The following is a 23972-nucleotide window of genomic DNA, read 5'->3' as shown; positions in this document are numbered from 1 at the left end:
TGTTTGTGCCCTCGGCTCCTTATATAGTAGCTTTATCCAGTTCACAAATCTTGGTCCAATCCCAAACGGCTCCAGAACTGCCATCAAGTACCCCCATTCTACCCGGTCAAACGCCTTCTCAGCGTCCAATGCCACAACCACCTCTGTTTCCTTCCCCTCTGCCGGTGCCATAACGACGTTCAATACTCTTCTAATGTTTGAAAAGAGCTGCCTCCCTCTCAAGAACCCCGTCTGATCTTCACCTATTACCTTCGGGAGACACTCCTCCAGCCTACCCGCCAGTACCTTCGCCAATACTTTTGCTTCCACATTCAGACGTGATATGGGCCTATACGACCCACACTCTGTCGGATCTTTATCTTTTTTTAGCAACAGTGAAATCGATGCCTGCCCCAAGGTTTGTGGCAACACCCCCTTCCCTATCGCCTCTTCAAGCATCCCCACCGTCAGGGGTGCCAGCTTATCCATGAATTTTGTATAATATTCCACCTGAAACCCATCCGGCACTGCCACCTTCCCCGACTGCATCCTCCCAATTGCATCCTTTATCTTCTGCTCCACTATCGCTCCGTCTAATGTAACCCTGTCCCCCTTCCCTAACCTCGGGTACTCCAACCCATCTAGAAATTCCTGCATCTCCCAGTCTCCCCCAGGTGGCTCTGACCTGTACAACCTCTCATGTTGTTTGTGCCCTCGGCTCCTTATATAGTAGCTTTATCCAGTTCACAAATCTTGGTCCAATCCCAAACGGCTCCAGAACTGCCATCAAGTACCCCCATTCTACCCGGTCAAACGCCTTCTCAGCGTCCAATGCCACAACCACCTCTGTTTCCTTCCCCTTTCAATTTCCCTTCCGCTGCCTCCCTCCGGAGCTGACCTGCTAACATGTCATGCCTTATCTCCATGTTCGTAAACTGCACCCCTTGCTCGTCTCAGTTGGCGCGCCGCCTTCCTGATAGATAGTCGGTCAAAGCTCGCCTGATGGCTACCTCTTTTCAAGAAGGTGGTTAACAATCCACAGTTGAAAATACAGATGTGAACTTCTGGTGACGGCGGGCGGGAGGCAGCCGCACATTGGAGGGCTCCAGTTCGGGAACGGCATTTTTGGGATTTAACGCCAGGTCCCAGGGGCAATGGAGGCGGAAAAAGCAGGGAGAAGGCACAGTGAAGGGAAATGTTGAAAATAAGTTTTTTTTTTTAAAGCGGCTGATAGTCCGTCGCGGAGTGGAAAGGTCACCACGGGGACGGCAAGAAAAGTGGAGGCTGGGGCACCAGGGGAGGCCGCATTGCCCACGGCTGAAGAAATGACTTGAGATGATAGCCGTGGAACTCGAAAGGCAGTTCACAAAACACATGGAGGCGATGAGGAAGGAGATGGGGGCGATATTGAAAGTGTTGGTGGAGGAGGCGATTGACCCGGTGAGGGCGGCGGTATTGAGCGCAGTGACGGAGGTGCGGGAGGAAGCAAGGTGAGGCGCTGAAGGAAGTGGAAGAGACATTATTGCAGCACAGTGATCAACTTACCTCGATGGGGAAGGAGTTGCGGAAGGTGATAGAGATCAACAAGCGTCTGCGAGCCAAAATGGACGACTTGGAAAACAGACCCAGGCGACAGAATCTGAGGATTGTGGGTCTGCCCGAGGGAGTGGAAGGCCCGAGGCCGACTGAGTATTTTGCCACGATGTTGGCGAAGCTTTTGGGGAGGAGGATGATCCCTCCCGCTATGAACTGGCTTGGGCTCATCGGTCGTGGAGGCCTGTACCAAAGGAGAGTGATCTGACAAGAGTAGTGACTCTGTGTTTTTGTAGGTACAGTGTGAAGGAGAAGGTCCTGTGCTGGGCAAAGCAGAAGTGGGTGGTGCAGTGGGCTGGAGCTGGCATACGCATATATCAGGACTTTACGGTGAGCTGGCGAGGAGGCGGGCTGCCTTCAGCTGGGTGAAGAAGGCACTGTACATCAGCAAGGTGCAGTGCGGCATAGAATACCCAGCTAAGTTGAGGGTGACCTACAAATCCAAGGACTTTTATTTTGGGCGGCGGAAGCAGCGGAGGAGTTTACGAAGGCAGAAGGACTGTGGCTGAATTGAGAAATGGTCATGTACCGATGGAGCCTCATGTAACTATTTTTTCACTGCATGCTGGTGTATGTGCTAAATGAGCCAACCTTTTATATATTTGGACAAGGGAAGAGATGGAACTTTCACTTGCAATGGTGGTTCTTTGGGGCTTGGGTGTGTATGTGGGGTTTGTGTGCTAAAGGGGATTTCTTGGTTTTCCTGGGACCGGGCAAAGGGGAAAGAGACCCGGGCGGGGGCCTCCACGCTGGCCGGTTTAATCCGGCCAGTGAACGGGAGTGAGGTGGGGGGTGGGGCTGCAGCCATCGGAGCCTGGCAGAACAGGTTCCGATGAGTCTAGCCGGGGTGGAAAGTTGGGGGGAAGGAACAGAGGTTGGGGGAAGGAGTTTTATAAGAGGAAGTGGAGGGGAGGAGTCGGGGGGGGGTGTTTACAATCCATGGGTGTCATTTACGGTACTCTTTCGTGGATTGAATGGCATTGAATGTTAGGGGAAGGGCGGGGGGGTGGACTCTATAGGTCAATGGTGACCATAGGCGATTTCTGATTCCTTTTTCTTTTTTTTCTCCTTTTTTCCCACCGTGGGAGAGTTTGTTTTATTTGATGCTTATATTCTCAGGTGGGGCGTTGTTTGGGATGGTGGGAGGATGGGATCGTTGTTGTTGATAAGGGGATTGACTTTGTATTTATTACCGTTTACTGCTTGTTGGTGGGGTGTAAATTCTGAAGAAAATGTGAAAATGGAGTATAAAATTAATTTACCAAAAAAAAGAACAGGGAACTTAATATACGGGTAACCAGGAGATTGGGGGTGGGCGGGCGGGGGGGGGGGGGGGGCGGGGGTGGTAGGGTGTGTTATCTTAATGTTGTTGCATGTGTTGGCCCACTCGGTTGTTTAAGAAATGTTAAATTGTTAAACTGTAAATTACAAATGCTTCAATAAAATATTTTCTAAAAAGAAAATACAGATGTGCAAGATTTCCATACGCTAATATAGCTTCAGTTGAGGTTGACCTGCTTAAGCTGTGATATTTATGCTGTGATCTAAACTCCCTACTTTGGCAGCTTTTTAACTTACTTATGGTCTGTTATATTTTAATATAAAAGATAGTGAGTCATGTCATATAAATATCAGGGAAGTGGAATGATTTTCAGTAACATGTCATAATGAGGACAGCAACAGCAACAATATCTCTCATGTCAGAAGTCTGTGTCAAAAATGAATCTGCTGAAAAGAGCAGCAGGAGTTTTTTTTCTATAATGGAGTGTTTGATAGTTTGCCAAATAGTACATTATAATGAAGTCGCTGAGGTGCACGTTGTGTTGAGAGTCCCACTGATTAACTGCAACCCCAGTACAAAATGCTTCAGCCGATTTGCCTCGTGTTCCTTTATTGAGTGCTCACTGGGTGTTTCAGTTTAGTTTTTTTGTTGTATTCATTCACGGCTCTGCAGGCTAGGCCAAATTCATCGACCATTCCTAATTGCTGTTGAGAAGGTGGTGATGACCTACCTTCCTGAACTATAGCATGTGGTGTAGGTACACCCACTATGCTGTTAGGGAGGGTTTTCCTGGATTTTGACCCTACAGTATTTCCATGTCAGGATGGTGAGTGGCTTGGAGAGGAATTTCCAGGTGGAGGTGTCCCAGGTATCTGCTGCTCTTCCGTTGTCTTTCTAGATAGTAGTGGTCGTGGGTTTGTAAGGTACTATCTAAGATTCTTGGTGAGTTTCTGCAGTGCATCGGTGGTGGAGTGAGTGAATGTTTGTTGTGAATCAAGTTGGCTGCTTTGTCCTGAATGATGTCGAGCTTCTTGAGTATTGTTGGAAGCACACTCATCCAGGCAAGATGGGAGACTTCCATCACACTCCTGACTTGTGTCTTGTAGATTGTGGACATCATTGGACTTCTAATTCCAGATTTTTATTGAAATTACACCATCTGCCATTTCTCTCGGTCTCTGGATTACTAGCCCAGTGACGATACCATTGCGCTATTACCTCCCCATAGTTTTTTGGCTAGTACAATTGAGTTTCTGGACAAGGTTAACCCCCAGGATTGGGGGTGGGGATATCTGTGGAGCCTCCTCTTCCAGTGAGTTGGTTAATTGTCCACCACTAGTCACGGCTGGATGTGGGAAGACTGTAGAACTTAGATCTGATCCGTTGGCTGTGGGATCACTTAGCTCTTTCTGTCAATTGTTGATTATGCTCTTGGGCATGCAAATAGTTGCGTGTTGTACCTTCGTCAGGTTGACACCTTATTTTTAGGAATACCTGGTGCTGCTCCTGGCATGCCCTCCTGCACTCTTCATTGAACCAGCGTTGATCCCTTGGCTTGGTGATAATGGTAGATGGGGGACATGCCTGGCCATGAGGTTACAGATTGTGGTTGAGTACAGCTCCGCTACTGCCGATGGCCCACAGCACCTCATGGTTGCACAGACTTAGCTTGCTAGATTTTCTCCAAATCTATCCCATTTGGCAGCGCCACTCAGCACCATGGAGGATATCCTCAATGTGAAGACGGGATTAATCTCCACAAGGACTGTGCAGTCTCACTCTTACTGATACTGTCATGGACAAATGCATTTCTGACAGACAAGCTAATGAGGATGAAGTCAAGTGTGTTTTCCCACTTGGTTACCTCGCCACCTGCAGGAGACCCAACCTAATATCTATGTCTTTTAGGACACATTCGTATCACTATATCTATGGTCTTGTACACCATTAGGGTTTGCTTTTACTTATTTGGCAGAAGATTAATCTTCACATTAGCACACACCGAAAACGCATTCTTTATTCTGTAGAATGAGATACTGCTGAAGATGCTTAACTAATTCCAATAAAAGGCATTGTTCAGACTGGGCCAAAGGCTGAAGTGTTCAGCTGTAGTTGGAACTTAGTTTTGATGAGTTTCATAATGGAATGAGGGCTGACAGCTGATCTGTTAGTTCAGGATCTTCTCCAATTTACCAGTATTAAACAATTTGGATTATTCATTACAACCATTGGCAGACAGGATGAAAGAAAATGAGTTTACTCGTTCGGTTGCCTGAAAACCTATTACTTTGTATCTGGATGTGTCTTGGAGTATTTGTTCTGCATTGTTGCAGGCTTTCTTTCCCAATTAAGTGTTGTTTCCCTATCCCAGGGCTGTGCTGAGGTATCATAAAACAGTTGGTTCTCAAGTGATATTTATAGAGGTCTGTGGGCCGATAGTCTGGTCAGTGTGTCAGCAAGAGAATAGCAATTGGTCCAGGGAGTTCCAAGTGGAGGTGTCTGGACGGAAGGAGTAGTAACACGAAAATGCCATCAAAACTTGTATTAAATCGCTCCATTTATTCTAGGGTTTGCATGTTATTTTATCCCACTAACTGAGAAAGGATACATTGAGGTTGTTGACATCCTGTGCTTGTAAATGCCTCGAAAGAAATTTATGGCTTTGGATGTGACTAAAATCATTGTTAACAGAACAGATGTTTAAAAATTAACAGGAGCCAAGAAATGGACAATATCATTTCAAGACCAACTGAGGCTGAATGGATGTTACATCTGTTACTCTTGTGTAGTAAGGAAATGGTTTGTGCTACTTTAGAGCTTTATTTTCATTACGTGTGTGTTTTTGTATAAACGTTAGTCACACCATGGGTCAAGTAAAACTTTTATCAAGGTTGGCCTGTATAGTTCTGATTATTCATTATTTAAATTTTATATTTTAACTATTATCCCAAATATTCCAAAGGAAAAAAGTGCACGACTTCCATTTCTGATTGGTTGCTCAGGGCAGCACGGTAGCATTGTGGATAGCACAATTGCTTCACAGCTCCAGGGTCCCAGGTTCGATTCCGGCTTGGGTCACTGTCTGTGTGGAGTCTGCACATCCTCCCCGTGTGTGCGTGGGTTTCCTCCGGGTGCTCCGGTTTCCTCCCACAGTCCAAAGATGTGCAGGTTCGGTGGATTGGCCATGCTAAATTGCCCTTCGTGTCCAAAATTGCCCTTAGTGTTGGGTGGGGTTACTGGGTTATGGGGATGGAGTGGAGGTGTTGACCTTGGGTAGGGTGCTCTTTCCAAGAGCCGGTGCAGACTCGATGGGCCGAATGGCCTCCTTCACTGTAAATTCTATGAAAATATTATTTTTCAATTAAAACTTTTACCACGGTTGGCCTGTATAGTTCTGATTATTCATTATTTAAGTTTTATATTTTAACTATGATCCCAAATATCATTTTTCAATTGTTTTAGCACTATGTGCTTTACTTTTAAAAGAAACCTATTCAAATATTGCTGTACTCGGGTGGCATTCTATGGATTCCATGTCTACATATCAGTTTCCATATTGTTCGGACCTGCCATAAAACCCGATGAGAATTTAAGAAAAAGGAGTTAGACTGACCGTCTGACTTTTCCTTCCAATATCAAAACATCAAGTTCTTTCCTCTGAATTTGACTAACATTATTTAAAACATTTAAAATGAATGCAAAACTTTTAACATGGCTCGATAGAGAAATTGAGAAGAGACTATCGGGTGGATTGGTGTTAAGATAATGAACAAAATAATCATGGATGGGAGAAATGCTATTACAGAGCGAGTTGTTACAATCTGGAATACGCTGCTATAAAGCATAGTGGAAGCAGATTAATTCGTAACTTTGGAAAGAGAATTGGATATAGGAAACATTTAAGGAACATTTTTCAGGGCTATGTGGAAAGAACGGGGAAGTGGGAAGAATTTAATAGCTGGCATGAGCACAGTGGGCTGAGTGGCCCCTTTTTGTGCTGTAAGATTCTATTATTAATTAAATGGTGCTATGCCTACTAAGTTTGATTCACTGTTTGCGGTGTAAATCTCATTGCGCAGGATTTCATTCAGTAAAGCTGGAAACTGGTCATACACTTTTCAGATTTTGCTAGATTTGCTATACCAAGCAGCAAGAAGATAAACACGCCCTGGTGCTGATCGAATTAAATACCACATCCAAATCTGAAGTTTATTAATGGAGGAAGTTATTTTAATCATTTATAAAATTTTATCTGTGTATGTGGGAAATAATGCATTTAACAATTGGAACTTTATTTTCATTTTTCAATCCTCTCGCTTAATTGAATTGCACCATTTTAAAAGCCTTCATATGTATGGGCAGCACGGTAGCACAGTGGTTGGCACTGTTGCTTCACAGCACCAGGTTCCTGGGTTCGATTCCCACTTGGGTCACTGTCTGTGCAGAGTCTGCATGTTCCGGTTTCCTCCCACAAAAGTTCTGAAAGTTGTGCTTGTTAGGTGAATTGGGCATTCTGAATTATCCCTCAGTGTACACAAACAAATCAAAATATTTTAATCACAACCCTGCCACCATAGCATTTTGATGACTCCAGAATTTTTCCGTACATTATAAACCAAGTCATTCCAGGTGCAAATTATTTTCCAAATGAAGAAATATATCCTCATCTCAAGTCTTGAAATTTCATTTCACTAGTTTATACAAAGAACAAAGAAATGTACAGCACAGGAACAGGCCCTTCGGCCCTCCAAGCCAGTGCCGACCATGCTGCCCAGACTAAACTACAATCTTCTACACTTCCTGGGTCCACATCCCTCTATTCCCATCCTATTCATGTGTTTGTCATGATGCCCCTTAAATGTCACTATCGTCCCTGCTTCCACCACCTCCTCCGGTAGCAAGTTCCAGGCACCCACTACCCTCTGCGTAGAAAGCTTGCCTCGTACATCTACTCTAAACCTTGCCCCTCTCACCTTAAACCTATGCCCCCTAGTAATTGACCCCTCTACCCCGGGGAAAAGCCTCTGACTATCCACTCTGTCTATGCCCCTCATAATTTTGTAGACCTCTATCAGGTCGCCCCTCAACCTCCTTCGTTCCAGTGAGAACAAACCAAGTTTATTCAACCGCTCCTCATAGCTAATGCCCTCCATACCAGGCAACATTCTGGTAAATCTCTTCTGCACCCTCTCTAAAGCCTCCACATCCTTCTGGTAGTGTGGCGACCAGAATTGAACACTATACTCCAAGTGTGGCCTAACTAAGGTTCTATACAGCTGCAACATGACTTGCCAATTCTTATACTCAATGCCCCGGCCAATGAAGGCAAGCATGCCGTATGCCTTCTTGACTACCTTCTCCACCTGTGTTGCCCCTTTCAGTGACCTGTGGACCTGTACTCCTAGATCTCTCTGACTTTCAAAACTCTTGAGGGTTCTACCATTCACTGTGTATTCCCTACCTGCATTAGACCTTCCAAAATGCATTACCTCACATTTGTCCGGATTAAACTCCATCTGCCATCTCTGCGCCCAAGTCTCCAAACAATCTAAATCCTGCTGTATCCTCTGACAGTCCTCATCACTATCCGCAATTCCACCAACCTTTGTGTCGTCTGCAAACTTACTAATCAGACCTCCAGACCTAATCAGACATTTTCCTCCAAATCATTCATATATACTACAAACAGCAAAGGTCCCAGCACTGATCCCTGTGGAACACCACTGGTCACAGCCCTCCAATTAGAAAATCATCCTTCCATTGCTACTCTCTGCCTTCTATGACCTAGCCAGTTCTGTATCCACCTTGCCAGCTCACCCCTGATCCCGTGTGACTTCACCTTTTGTACTAGTCTACCATGAGGGACCTTGTCAAAGGCCTTACTGAAGTCCATATAGACACAACATCCACTGCCCTACCTGCATCAATCATCTTAGTGACCTCCTCGAAAAACTCTATCAAGTTAGTGAGACACGACCTCCCCTTCACAAAACCATGCTGCCTCTCACTAATACGTCCATTTGTTTCCAAATGTGGAGTAGATCCTGTCTCGAAGAATTCTCTCCAGTAATTTCCCTACCACTGAAGTAAGGCTCACCGGCCTGTAGTTCCCTGGATTATCCTTGCTATCCTTCTTAAACAGAGGAACAACATTGGCTATTCTCCAGGCCTCCGGGACATCCCCTGAAGACAGTGAGGATCCAAGGATTTCTGTCAAGGTCTCAGCAATTTCCTCTCCAGCCTCCTTCAGTATTCTGGGGTAGATCCCATTAGGCCCTGGGGACTTATCTACCTTAATATTTTTTAAGACACCCAACACCTCGTCTTTTTGGATCTCAATGTGACCCAGGCTACCTACACACCCTTCTCCAGACTCAACATCTACCAATTTCTTCTCTTTGATGAATACTGACGCAAAGTATTCATTTAGTACCTCGCCCATTTCCTCTGGCTCCACACATAGATTCCCTTGCCTATCCTTCAGTGGGCCAACCCTTTCCCTGGCTACCCTCTTGCTTTTTATGTACGTGTAAAAAGCCTTGGGATTTTCCTTAACCCTATTTGCCAATGACTTTTCGTGACCCTTTCTAGCCCTCCTGACTCCTTGCTTAAGTTCCTTCCTACTTTCCTTATATTCCAGGCAGGCTTTGTCTGTTCCCAGCCTTTTAGCCCTGACAAATGCGTCGTTTTTCTTTTTGACGAGGCCTACAAAATATCTCTCGTTCCAAGGTTCCCGAAAATTGCCGTATTTATCCTTCTTCCTCACAGGAACATGCCGGTCCTGAATTCCTTTCAACTGACACTTGAAAGTCTCCCACATGTCAGATGTTGATTTGCCCTCAAACCTCCGCCCCCAATCTATGTTCTTCAGTTCCCGCCTAATATTGTTATAATTAGCCTTTCCCCAATTTAGCGCATTCATCCTAGGACCGCTCTTATCCTTGTCCACCAGTACTTTAAAACTTACTGAATTGTGGTCACTCTTACCGAAGTGCTCCCCTACTGAAACATCTACCACCTGGCCGGGTTCATTCCCCAATACCAGGTCCAGTACCGCCCCTTCCCTAGTTGGACTGTCTACATATTGTTTTAAGAAGCCCTCCTGGTGCTCCTTACAAACTCCGCCCCGTCTAAGCCCCTGGCACTAAGTGCGTCCCAGTCAATATTGGGGAAGTTGAAGCCTCCCATCACCACAACTCTGTTGTTTTTACTCTTTTCCAAAATCTGTCTACCTATCTGCTCCTCTGTCTCCCGCTGGCTGTTGGGAGGCCTGTAGTAAACCCCCAACATTGTGACTGCACCCTTCTTATTCCTGATCTCTACCCATATAGCCTCACTGCCCTCTGAGGTGTCCTCCCACAGTACAGCTGTGATATTCTCCCTAACCAGTCGCGCAACTCCGCCACCCCTTTTACATCCCCCTCTATCCCGCCTGAAATATCTAAATCCTGGAACGTTTAGCTGCCAATCCTGCCCTTCCCTCAACCAGGTCTCTGTAATGGCAACAACATCATAGTTCCAGGTACTAATCCAAGCTCTAAGTTCATCTGCCTTACCCGTAATACTTCTTGCATTAAAACATATGCACTTCAGGCCACCAGACCCGCTGTGTTCAGCAACTTCTCCCTGTCTGCTCTGCCTCAGAGCCCCACTGTCCCTATTCCCTAGTTCTCCCTCAATGCTCTCACCTTCTGACCTTTTGCTCCCGTGCCCACCCCCCCTGCCATACTAGTTTAAACCCTCCCGTGTGACACTAGCAAACCTCGCGGCCAGGATATTTATGCCTCTCCGGTTTGATGCAACCCGTCCTTATATAGGTCACACCTGCCCCGGAAGAGCTCACAGTGGTCCAGATAACGGAAACCCTCCCTCCTGACCAGTATCCACCAATTATGCCTATTGCGAATGAACTAGGAACAGGAGTAGGCCCCTCGAGCCTGCTCTGTCATGCAATAACATCATGGTTGATCTGGTTCCTAAGACTCATGATCCTTTGATTGAAAACAATTCTCATCATCTTCTGTTTTACATGAGCGACCCTTATTTTTAAACAGTGAGCCTTAGCTCAAGATTCTTCGAGAAGTGGAAACATCCTTTCTCCATCTACCTGTCAATACCTCTCAGAATGGTTTTGATCAAGTTGCCTATTACTCTTCTGAACTCTGGTGGATACAAACCTAACCTCTCTGACCTTTCTCCTAAGACAACCTCCATTCCTGGTATTAGTCAAGTAAACCTTCTCTGAACTACTTCGGCCAACTTTCATGACGCACACCATTACTTGCCATTAATACAAAAAGGGGAGCCTACTTGGTCTTCATGATTTCACTTGAATCAGATTGAAAGGAGGAGAAGGAATTGCACATATCCAGTGCATACTTTATCCAGCTCCTTTGTGCCGTCTTCATCTTTGTGAAAACGGAAAATCCAACCTCGCACATGGAGGTCGTCATGAGGGGCAATAGCAACAAAATGCTTATTTTACTCAGCACTGGATACTCCTGGGAGATGCTGCTCCAGAATGCTGACCGCCTCATGGGCTTTTGGTGTGTTTGTAATGTGGTATCATACGTCAGGTACAGCAGTGTCATCTTTTAATTTGGAGTCAGCTGTAAGTTAATAACTGGCTCTGGGGTCTCCACCTCAAAAGGAATTTTTCACCCCTCACTTTCCTTTCAAAACCTGAAACAACTTCTTTCAATTGCCAGTACTGCCCTGCATATAACACATATGGGCTTTGCATCCTTATTTGCGTTGGCACCATTGATAAAACCATATCTCAAGAAATTATCTTTATGCTGCTTTGTTCCTGAGTTATTTTTCTTCTTAGGCTGTTAACCAGAGGCCCTTGAATTCTGTACAGAGCTACCATTAGCACTGCTCTGTCCTGCCCTGGACCCTCCTGAGCAGCTTTCTCCAGCAGATTCTGTTGTGAGATTCTGTCCAGTAGGTACACTGCCTATTTGTGTCTCTGGCCATCTCTTACTTGTAACAACATGATCCATCTTTACAGTCCGCTTGCCAGCAGCTAGAAAATAGAAGCAGTTCTTCTCCGTGATTTGGCGCCAAAAGCACATGAAGTGTACTTGCAGCATGAGTGATCTTCTCACTGCTGCCACTTCTGGCCAGAGGACTGCACACAGCCTAATTTCTTTTCACTTAAAAGGCGACAGTGGCTGCCAATCTCAATGTAAAAGCCGGTAACGGCCGTTGGGCGCTTCTTCCGTGGCTGGGACCACCACGGGAACGGCATGACCAATAGCTCTGCGACCCTCCCAACACCCTCCCGCGCGCGGCCGTGACCCGCACTTTGAAAAACATTGCCCTACAGCATGAATCATGAGTGATCAATGAGGGGGTGTAGAATGGGTCAGATGGTCAGTGGGATGCATCATAGTCCAGTCGAGTGGTCAGTGGAGGGCGGGGGGGGGTCGAGGTGGGTGATCAGTGGAGGATGGGACTGCATAATTAATGAGTGAGGTTGGAATGGGTTGTGGATCCAAGTGGTTATTGCCAGGAGCCAAATGTGTCAGGAGGTTGTGGGGTCAGTGGGAGGGGAGGTTTTCAGAAGGGCTGTTGAGAGGGTAGTCGAGTCATGGGGTAGTTGGGGTTTTGTAGGGTAGTCGGTGTGTGTGCATGTGTGCCGTGACCATAGCTAAGGAAGTTTTGAAAGTTTCTGGCATTCGGGTGGCAACCATCTCCAGGGACCTTCACTGGAGGGTAACTGCTGGTGACCATGCCTCGAGGGCTGAATTGTTTGAGTGGGAAAGTAAGAGATGCTACATGATACAGGCTGAGTTCAAGAACTTTGGAATTGCATGGGGTGCCACATGTCTGCAGAGAGTGAGGCGCAGATGCTTGTGTTTATGTAGGACACACCCTCATTTTGACTTTAAAGTGAAATTTAGCTTTTTATTTGAAGTATCATTTGCCTGTTCATTCATGTTTAATTTGTGTAGGTTCTGATTTGTACTAAAGGAAACATTACAAAATGTAAAATCTTGTTGGTGATTTCTTCATTTTGGGGTCGTGTGATAAATGTGCTTAATTTGCTTTATGGTTCCTCCATGGGAATCATCAAAATCTTTATTGTCACAAGTAGGCATACATTAACTCTGTAATGAAGTTACTGTGAAAAGCCCCTAGTCACCACATTCCGGCACCTGTTCGGGTACACGGAGAATTCAGAATGTCCAAATTACCTAACAGCACGTCTTTCGGGACTTGTGGGAGGAAACTGGAGCCCCTAGAGGAAATCCACGGCAGGCACAGGGAGAATGTGCAGACTCCACACAAAGTGACCCAAGCCGGGAATCGAACCTAGGACTCTGGAGCTGTGAAGCAACAGTGCTACCCACTGTGCTACCGTGCCGCCGGACCTATCCTTAAATTTCAAGATGTGAAATGTTCAGTTGTTATACCGTGAACCTCTCAAAACTCGCTAGTAAGAGTAAGTAACCTCAATTTGGCCAGGAAAGGAATTTGAACACACATGGATGTAGCATCAATTGAATGTTGAGTCTGATGCTTGACCACTCAGCCATCCTCCTATTGGTCCTGAAAACTTCCCAGGACTATTTTGTTGCTGAACTTCACAAATCATCTCGGTATGACAAATAGAACTTAGCTAAGAGAGGGGAAAAAGTGACCTCCGTGGCTGTATTTTACAGTGTTTTAGGTGAGGGACAGATGGAAATTGGGCTGTCAGATGTGTAAGGCTGTTGCCATTAAAGGAATTCAGGTCAGACATAAATAGTAACAGTTGGCAGTCTCCACAGCATTGTATAGATTTCAAATTTCTCCTTTATAACCTTAATAGAATATAGTTTAAGTCGGTCAAATACTGAGTACATTGAAGCCTATTTAAATGAATATGCCATTTAGTCAGACAAATTATTCTCTGATTCCAGCTACAGTAACTGTAATATGATCAAATATAGCATTTGTAAATTTGTATAAAAATAATGTCCATCATTGAGAGCAGTGTCAGTTTATGTCATTGAAATAAAAAGGGTTTCATTGCTACGTTATGTATTTAATCGGCTTTATTAGATGATGTGTCACAAGTAGTCAGTATTAATAAACCTGCTGAAGTTGCTGCATGACACCATTGTTATTTTCAAAAGATTTTGTTCACCATTGGCTCAGATTCAGCTGATAAAATTTAATTTCACTAATAGATTTTGGATTGGAGTTGGAAGTGTCTGTTGGTTGGTATCATATTCACTACAGTGTCTGTAGATTGTGAGTTTGTGGTTCACTTCATGACCTGCACATACCATCTGAACTGACACATTTGGGTAATATTGAAGGATTGCAGAGTGCTGCGTTGCTAGACTTGAGCCTGGATTTTCACTCCTGGGGCTCACCAAACCCGCCTCAGGAAAACGTTCCCGGACTGGTGGGATCTTCATTCTGGGGGCATTCAGGTGCAGGTAGAGTTGGACCCATTAGCCTCAGACGCTGATCAGCGCTGGTCAGGGGCTGCCGATTGCCAAGGCAAGCTAGGTCAAAGGCCTGCTCCAGTTCTCTGTGACTTTGTCCCAATTGTTTTTTTTAAATGTTAGCCCCTCAACCCTCCATCCATTCCCATGCCCATACATGCCAATTCATGCTCCCACCCTCACATGGCCTCTTGGCTCATAAGCTATCTCATGCTAACTCATCATCCTTCACCCACCCCAAGGCCTCTTATAGAGTTATGGAGGTTTACTATATGTAAACAGGCCCTTTAGCCCGACTTCTCCATGCCGCCCAGTTTTTACCACTATGTTAGCCCCAATTGCCCACATTTGGCCCATATCCCTCGAAACCCACCTTATCCATATAACTGTCAATGCTTTTAAAAAGACAAACTTGAACCCGCCTCTACTACTGCCTCTGGCAGTTCGTTCCAGACACTCACCACCCTCTTTGTGCAAAAATTGCTCCTCTGGACCCTTTTATAAATCTCCACTCTCACCTTAAACCTGTGCCCTCTAGTTTTAGACTCCCCTACCTTTGGGAAAAGATGTTGACTATCTACCTTATCAATGCCCCTCATTATTTTATAGACCTCAAGAAGATCACCCCTAAGCCTCCTACGCTCCAGGGGAAAATGTCCCTGTCTATCCAACTTCTCCTTATAACTCAAACCATCAAATCCCTGCAGCATCCTAGTAAATCCTGCACTCTTTCTAGTTTAATAATATCCTTTCTATAATAGGGGGACATGGACTGTACATAGTATTCCACGTGTGGCTTTACTAATGTCCTGTACAACTTCAACGCGACGTCCCAACTCCTGTATTCAATTTCTGACCAATGAAACCAAGTATGCTGAATGCCGTCTTCAGCACCCTGTCCACCCGTGCCTCCACTTTCAAGGAACTTTGACCTGAATTCTTAGACCTCTTTGTTCTATAACTCTTCCCCCAACACCCTACCATTAACTGAGTAGGCCCTGCCCTGATTCGATCTACCAAAATGCATCACCTCACATTTATCTAAATTAAACTCCCATCTGCCATTCATCAGCCCACTGGCCCAATTGATCAAGATCCCGTTGCAATTCTAGATAATCTTCTTCACTGTCCACTATGCCACCAATCTTGGTGTCATCTGCAAACTTACTAACCATGCCTCCTAAATTATCATCCACATCATTTATACATATCAAATAACAGTGGACCCAGCACTGATCCCTGAGGCACACCACTGGTCACAGGCCTCCAGTTTGAAAAACAACCCTCTACAACCACCCTTTGTCTTCTGTCATCAAGCCAATTTTGTGTCCAATTGGCTACCTCACCCTAGATCCCGTGGGATTTAACTTTATGCAACAATCCATCATGCGGTCAAAGGCCTTGCTAAAGTCCATGTAGACAACGCCGACTGCAGTGCCCTCATCTACCTTCTTGGTTACCCCTTCAAAAACCTCAATCAAATTTGTGAGACGCGATTTCCCACTCACAAAGCCAGGGGAGGTTGTGGAAGCAGGTACATGAACGGCCTTCAAAAGGTATCTCGACAAATACATGGATAGATGAATATAGAGTGATACGGCACAAGGAAGTGCTGAGGATTTTGGCCAATGTGTTATCATGACTGGTACAGGCTTGAAGGGCTGAAGGGCCTGTTCCTGTGCTGTATTGTTCTTTGTATTTGTTCAGCAATACGCCTGGTTACCTCCTCAAAAGATTTGATTAAATTTGTCAAGCATGGCCTTCCTTTAAAAATCAATGCTGACTATCCCTGATTAATCTGTGTCTATCCAAGTGCAGATATATTCTGCCCCCCGAATTCTTTCTAGTAACTTCCCACCACCTAACCAAGGTTAGACTGACTGGCCTATAATTCCTGGTCGATACCTCTCTCTCTTTATTTTTAATAATGGGACAATGTTAGTAGTCCTCCTGTGATAGGCTGTGGAAAGAAGTAAAGCAGTAATAGTTCTATAACCGTAACTTTTGAGTTTTGTCAACAAATAGTTGTTGAAACGGCAAGCACAATGTTTTGCTACTCAGACTCATGTGGGCAGATTTTTCCATTTTTAAAAGGTCAGGTTATATAATTAATTTGATAGATTGACAGTTCAACAAATGTTAGGCACTCTTGATGGGCATTTACATCTATTCTTAAAAAAAATCATCACTTTTACACTTTAGAATAAGACCTTTGCCAGAGCAGTGGGGTCTATTTGAACTCAGCACCGAGTCACGGCCCAACGTGTCCTCTCGCGGCAAAAATAGTGTCAAAATAAGGGCGGGACTTCTGTAGATCCTGTCCGTAATTTTAAAGGTTCCCAGAATCTGCACGACTCTGCAAAAATCTAGACCCAAATCTGAGCCTACTTGTTCAAGTGAACCTAAACAATCCATGGCATGGCATGGAAGATCAAGGATTTTCTGCTGGTCACCATTCATTTAACTACAGCATACATTTATGGTTTGTAGCAATTTTCTCGTCACCAACTGACTGCTTCATTTAATTTAGTTGATAATTGTAATTGAATCTCAATATTTAATTGAATGTAAAATGTCTTTGAAAGCCCTGAGGACAAGATAATGTGGGCCGAAATTCTCCGCTTGGGAGACTATGTTCTCCCACCGGAGCTGTATTGCATCTGATTTGTGCGCTCAATCTTTCACCATGCAAATTTATGAGCCATTTTGAGCGGGCAGCGGGCCCGATAGCAAGGTCCTGTGGCTGACAACCCCCTTATCACAATTCAGCCCCTCATCCCTGAATATTCTGGGGTTCCCCCCCTGCCCCCCCAGTAATAGGCCTCTTTATTTAGGGGTCTCGGAGGGGGGGGGGGTCTCTAAGAGGGTCCTTTATTTGGAGATCTCTGTGGGGATCTCTTGATTTAGGGGGTCTCTGTGGGGTTGGGTGGAGATAGGTAGGCAGATCTTGCTTTGTGTGCGGGGAGCGGGGGGGGTTGTGCCTCAGATAAACTTTGGGGGCAATCCCCTTAAAGTGTTATGTCCTTTGCCCACCATGTCAGGGCCACGCATATCAATAGGAGTAGTAATTCTCGCCTACGTGATTCCCAGCCCAGAGGACCTGAGAATCACACAGGAACAGAGAATATGGCGCTCAAACCATAAATCCCGCTGGCGAAGGGCAGAAACCTGTATTCCACCACCAACAGGGACCGGAGCATCGGAAATGGATTGGTGCACGGCGTCAATCCCATTTTCTTCACTAATGCGAGATTCTCTGCCTCACCTGGAACTCCGCTACCGGTGGCGTGAGGTGGAGGACCTCGCCTGTGATTTATTATATTGACTTGTTCGTCTATTCCTAGAGTGGTGCTATTCCTACCAGTCTTGCAGTGGGCCTGATGCACCCAGTAGCAAAACCAGTGTGAAGTTTCTGCATCCATAAAGGCGGGTGAAGCCTGTGAACTTCTGTTTGAAAATCACAACTCTATTAGACACTGAATTATGTGCAGCTAAACTGACTTCATCTGAAGAGCAATTAGCAGATTAACATACGTAGATGAATCTCAAAATAGTTCAGGTTCAGTTACAATATTCTGCTATAGGAAGTTGAAAGTCTCAAATACGCTGCTGTATCATAGCATTAGCATACTCTCTACAGCTCTGTTCAACTACTTGGCAAAGCTAAGTTAAAACTGAAACTTTGATTAGTTTTTTTAAAAATCCAGAATTGATCAAGCATTATTCCATCCATTCTCCTTGAAACTTATAATGTTTAAAAGAATGTAAGGAGGGATTTATGGCAACAATACAATATATATTCTTTTAAAAAGTAATATTACAGTGCTGAGAAAAAAATAATTACCTTGTTCCAATTAATTTGTTCTTATATTGTTTAATATTGTAATATGATTTCTGACTTATTTTTGCAGACATCTACAGAAACACAGAGAATCAGCCCCTGCTCCACTTTGACCAGCAGTACTGCATCCCCACCTGCTAACAGTCCCTGTTCTACCCTACCACCAGTCAGTACATCTGCAACTGCTAAGGATTGCTCTTATGGGACTGTCACCAGCCCAACCTCCACACTGGAGAGCAGGGACAGTGGCATCATTGGTGAGTACTTCCAACATGTTCTTTGTATTTATCTGACAATATTAAACATTTATAAGTCATAGAATCATATAATTGATACAGCACAGAGAAAGGCCATTCAGCCTGTCGTGTCAGTGCTGGTTCTCTCCCTTTTTCCCATAGCTCTGCAACTTTATTCTCTTATTTTTAAAAGCCCTATTTGAATCTGTCTCCACTATATTCTCCAGTACTTTCCAGATCCTAACCACTCTCTGTGTAGACTAGATTTTCTCATGTCACTGTTGCTTCTTTTGCCAACCACCTTAATTAAGTCTCATCTTGGTTCTTGACCCTCTGCCAAGGAAATATTTCTCCTATTTTATACCCAGACCTCCCATGGTTTTGATTACCTCTATCAAATCTCCTCTTCATTTTCTCCAAGGAGAACAGCTCCAGTTTCTCCAATATGTCCATGTAACTGAAATTCCTCTTGCCAATCTTCTATGCACCCTGTCTAATCCTTACAAAATATGGCACCCAAAATTGGACACTGTACCCTTGTTGAGGCCAAACCAGTTTCTATATGAGTTTAACATAACCTCCTTGCTTTTGTACTCCATACCCATATTTATAAAACCCAGGATCTCATTTGCTTTATCTGTCCACTTTCTCAACCATCCCTGCCATCTTCAATGACTTGTACACATATGCCCTCATATCCCTGTACCCCCTTTGGAATTGTACCCTTTATCCTCTGTGTTCTTCCTACCAAAGTGAATTACTTCACACTTCTCTGCATTAATTTTCATCTTCCATTCTCCCTGCCTGTCTATAACCTCTTGAAGTTTATCCTAAGAACCAGCAGTAGACCATACAGCGCATCATGTTTGCTCCATCATTCCATTTGATCGCGTCTTGGGTTTTAACTTCACTTTCCCACCTTAGTTTTTTATTTTTTTCACTGGATGTGGGTTAAACTGGTTAGGTCAGCATTTTTATTGCACAGTCCTAGTTGTCCTTGAGAAGGTGATGGTGAGTCGTCTTCTTGAACCGCTGCAGTCCATGCAGTAGGGACATCGACAGTGCTGATCGGAAGGGAGTTCCAGAATTTGACCCTGCAACAGAGAAGAAAGTCAGGATGGTGAGCGATTGGAGGGAAACAGCCAGGTGGTGGTGGTCCCACACATCTGCTGTCCTTGTCCTTTTAGGTGGTTAAAGTCGAGGGTTTGGAAGGTGCCGTTAAAGGAGCTTTGGTGAGTTGCTGCAGTGCATGTTGCATATGATGCATATTGCTGTGGAGAAGCAGATATGGAAGCTTTCTTGAATAGAACTGTTACATTTGCTAACTTCCAATCTTCTAGGAAATCATGGTCCATTATTTCTGCAGCTATCTCAGCTTGAACCCTAAGGAGATAAACCATTGGGTTGTGGGAATTCATTGGGTTTTAATCCCTCGGTCTTCTCCAATACATTTTCTTCTGCTGATATTAATTACCTTAATTTTTCCTCACTCTTTTTAGCCCTTAGGTTATTCTGCTTTTGGTCTGTAACTTGTGTTTTCTACGGTGATGAGAAGGCACAAAGTATTTATTCAATGTCTCTGACACTTTCTTATTCCCCATAATAATTACTGCTGTCTCTGCTTCTAATGCACCAATGTTTACTTCAGTTACTTCCTTTTATTTACTTGTAAAAGCTCTTATGATCTTTTTTTATATTCGTGGGTTTACACTCTGAATTTATATTTTCCCTTTTTATCAGTTTTTGGTGGCCTTTATGGTTTGTATAACACTCCCAATCCTCAGATTTATTATTATTATTTGCAATATTATTAACCTCTTTTAATCTAACACCATCCTTAAGCGAGAGGATGGTTTAGCTCAGTGGGCTAAACAGCTGGCTTGTAATGCAGAACCAGGCAGCAGCGCGGGTTCAATTCCCGTACCGGTCTCTCCGAACAGGCGCCCGAATGTGGCGACTAGGGGCTTTTCACAATAACTTCATTGAAGCCTACTTGCGACAATAAGCTATTATTATTATTATTATTATTATTAATAAGCAACAGATTTTAAAGGCCGAGTTTTTGAATTGAATTTGTTTTTGTTGAACATGTTAAAATGCGTTTTTAAATGTGTCCCACTGTTTCCGTTGACCATGTATTTTAGTCTACTTAAGAAATCAACCTTCACTAGCTGTCCAATCTTATCTATGTAATTAGCTAAGTTTAAAATTCTTGATTCTGTTTGGAGTATGTTGCTTTCAAATTTAACTTGGAATCCAATTATATTATGATCACTATTTCCAAACAGATATTTTACTTGAGATTACTAATTAGCCCTGCCTCGTTACACAATACTAGATCTAAAATAATGTTGAAACATTGAGGATCCTGGGTTATTTATTTCCAAATCTGGTCGCCTTGTAACCATTGTTTTGTCAAACCGATAAGATTTACACCATTCATTTCTATTTATGATGCTGTTTTATCCATGCGGATACCTCGTGCATTCAGATAAAAAGCCTTTTATTTTAATGTTTTTACTACCACAGGTTGAGATTCCCTTATCTAAAAACTGAAAAATTCGATATCTGCACATTTTATTGAGTGCCAACGTTACATCACCAATCTGAGGGAGATGCACAGGTCCCAACGCGCCGCATGTGCCCAGCTCCCAATGTGCATGGGTGCACAGCGCCCAATGCGCCGCACGTGCCAGCTCCAAACACGCGCATGTCTGCAGCTCCCAACGCGCCGCACGTGCGCAGCTCCCAACGCGCCGCACGTGCGCAGCTCCCAACACGCCACACGTGCGCAGCTTCCAACACACGCAGTTCCCAACATGCCGCAGGTGCACATTATATTCCGAAATCCGAAACACACTCGGCACCAAACATTTTGGATGAGGGGTACTCAACCTGTATTTCCTTCATTGACTGTACTTGCTTATAAACTATGATTCTGCTTCTCTTTACTCCTAGCGTTACATGATCCTATTACCGCAATTTTTAACTTTGGACTATTAACTCTCCCTTCACCCGAAAGCTCCTCAGGTACTTTTAGTTTGAAGCCCTATTCACAGCCCCAGGTATATGATTCACCAGGACACTGGTCTATCCCAACAAGCTCCCTTTCCCCTGTGTGCTGGTACTCGTGCCACTTGAGTCTTTCAGCTACGTGTTTGATTCTATGCCAATTAATGCATGGCTGAGGAAACAATCCAGAGAATATGACCTTAACTGCCCTACATTTTAGTTTGGACCCTAATCCTCAATACGCTCTCAGCATAACATCATTCCTAGTTCTATCTTTATCATCAGGGCGGCAAGATGGCACAGTGGTTAGCACTGCTGCTCACAGCGCTAAGCACTGCTGCTCACAGCGCTATGGACCCGAGTTCAATTCCAGCGTTGGGTGACTGTGGAGTTTTCATGTTCTCCCCGTGTTTGCGTGGGTTTCCTCCGGGTGCTCCGGTTTCCTCCTACCATCCAAAGGTGTACAGGTTAGGTGGATTGGTCATGTTAAATTGTTCCTTAGTGTCCAAAAGGTTAGGTGGGGTTTACTGGGTTTCGGGGATGTGATGAGTGCGTGGGGCAAGAGAGAGCGCTCTTTCGGAGGGTTGGTGCACACTCAATGGGCCGAATGGCGTCCTTCTGCACTGTAGGGATTCTATGATTGGTTCCTACGTAGACCATCCCAAGTGGATCATCTCCCCTTCCACTTCAGTTTTGTTTCCAATTGCGAGGAGATGTTCTTAGCCATAGGAAAGCAAATTAAACTTAGGAGTTTCTGGTCACGGTTGGAGAAAAAGGCATCTATTCTCCTGCCTACATTGTATCCTACCATTATACATACCTCCTTGTTTGCCCTACTTGAGTAGCTTCCTGCACTATGGTCAGTTGCTCATCCATCCACCAGTCCTTATTCTCATCCACACAGTTAGCCAAGCACCTTGTATCTATTGGTGAAAGTCAAGGGATGTGGCTCCCCTGTCACTACTTGCTGAATCCCCATATCTGCCTGGTTCTGTCACAACCTCTTGGCTTTCACTACTGATCACGTCTAACGGTCTAATTAACCTAAAGAGTCTGACTGCCTCCAGATACCTCTTCTCCCCTTCAGTGGTTAGGGAGGATATCACAGCTGTACTACGGGAGGACACCTCAGAGGGCAGTGAGGCTATATGGGTAGAGATCAGGAACAAGAAGGGTGCAGTCACAATGTTGGGGGTTTACTACAGGCCTCCCAACAGCCAGCGGGAGACAGAGGAGCAGATAGGTAGACAGATTTTGGAAAAGAGTAAAAACAACAGGGTTGTGGTGATGGGAGACTTCAACTTCCCCAATATTGACTGGGACTCACTTAGTGCCAGGGGCTTAGACGGGGCGGAGTTTGTAAGGAGCATCCAGGAGGGCTTCTTAAAACAATATGTAGACAGTCCAACTAGGGAAGGGGCGGTACTGGACCTGGTATTGGGGAATGAGCCCGGCCAGGTGGTAGAAGTTTCAGTAGGGGTGCATTTCGGGAACAGTGACCACAATTCAGTAAGTTTTAAAGTGCTGGTGGACAAGGATAAGAGAGGTCCTCGGGTGAATGTGCTAATTTGGGGGAAGGCTAATTATAACAATATTAGGCGGGAACTGAAGAACATAGATTGGGGGCGGATGTTTGAGGGAAAATCAACATCTGACACGTGGGAGGCTTTCAAGTGTCAGTTGAAAGGAAGTCAGGACCGGCATGTTCCTGTGAGGAAGAAGGATAAATACGGCAATTTCCGGGAACCTTGGATAACGAGAGATATTGTAGGCCTCGTCAAAAAGAAAAAGAAAGCATTTGTCAGGGCTAAAAGGCTGGGAACAGACGAAGCCTGCGTGGAATATAAGGAAAGTAGGAAGGAACTTAAGCAAGGAGTCAGGAGGGCTAGAAGGGGTCACGAAAAGTCATTGGCAAATAGGGTTAAGGAAAATCCGAAGGCTTTTTACACGTACATAAAAAGCAAGAGGGTAGTCGGGGAAAGGGTTGGCCCACTTAAGGATAGGCAAGGGAATCTATGTGTGGAGCCAGAGGAAATGGGCGAGGTACTAAATGAATACTTTGCATCAGTATTCACCAAAGAAAAGGAATTGGTAGATGTTGAGTCTGGAGAAGGGTGTGTAGAAAGCCTGGGTCACATTGAGATCCAAAAAGACGAGGTGCTGGGCATCTTAAAAAATATTAAGGTAGATAAGTCCCCAGGGCCTGATGGGATCTACCCCAGAATACTGAAGGAGGCTGGAGAGGAAATTGCTGAGGCCTTGACAGAAATCTTTGGATCCTCACTGTCTTCAGGTGATGTCCCGGAGGACTGGAGAATAGCCAATGTTGATTCTCTGTTTAAGAAGAGTAGCAAGGATAATCCAGGGAACTACAGGCCGGTGAGCCTTACTTCAGTGGTAGGGAAATTACTGGAGAGAATTCTTCGAGACAGGATCTACTCCCATTTGGAAGCAAATGGACGTATTAGTGAGAGCAGCATGGTTTTGTGAAGGGGAGGTCGTGTCTCACTAACTTGATAGAGTTTTACGAGGAGGTCACAAAGATGATTGATGCAGATAGGGCAGTGGATGTTGTCTATGTGGAC

General features: G+C 44.8%; 1 protein-coding gene across 19 annotated transcripts in view; it reads left to right on the top strand.

The window, feature by feature from the left end:
• Nucleotides 1-23972, top strand: part of tanc2a (tetratricopeptide repeat, ankyrin repeat and coiled-coil containing 2a) — a 1428811-nt gene that overhangs the window by 876711 nt on the left and 528128 nt on the right. For all 19 annotated transcript variants that reach the window (XR_011937462.1, XM_072486954.1, XM_072486971.1 and 16 more), the window contains one exon: nt 18210-18396. Coding sequence is in view for 18 of the 19 variants with exons in the window: in XM_072486954.1 (XP_072343055.1) it covers nt 18210-18396 (187 nt within the window). In the remaining variant the exon portion in view is untranslated. The remainder of the gene's footprint in view (nt 1-18209; nt 18397-23972) is intronic.

This window comes from Scyliorhinus torazame, chromosome 21, assembly GCF_047496885.1.
Source record: "Scyliorhinus torazame isolate Kashiwa2021f chromosome 21, sScyTor2.1, whole genome shotgun sequence".
Classification (NCBI taxonomy): domain Eukaryota; kingdom Metazoa; phylum Chordata; class Chondrichthyes; order Carcharhiniformes; family Scyliorhinidae; genus Scyliorhinus; species Scyliorhinus torazame.
Note: the sequence above shows the minus strand (reverse complement) of the source record. Positions and strands in the feature narration are given on the sequence as shown.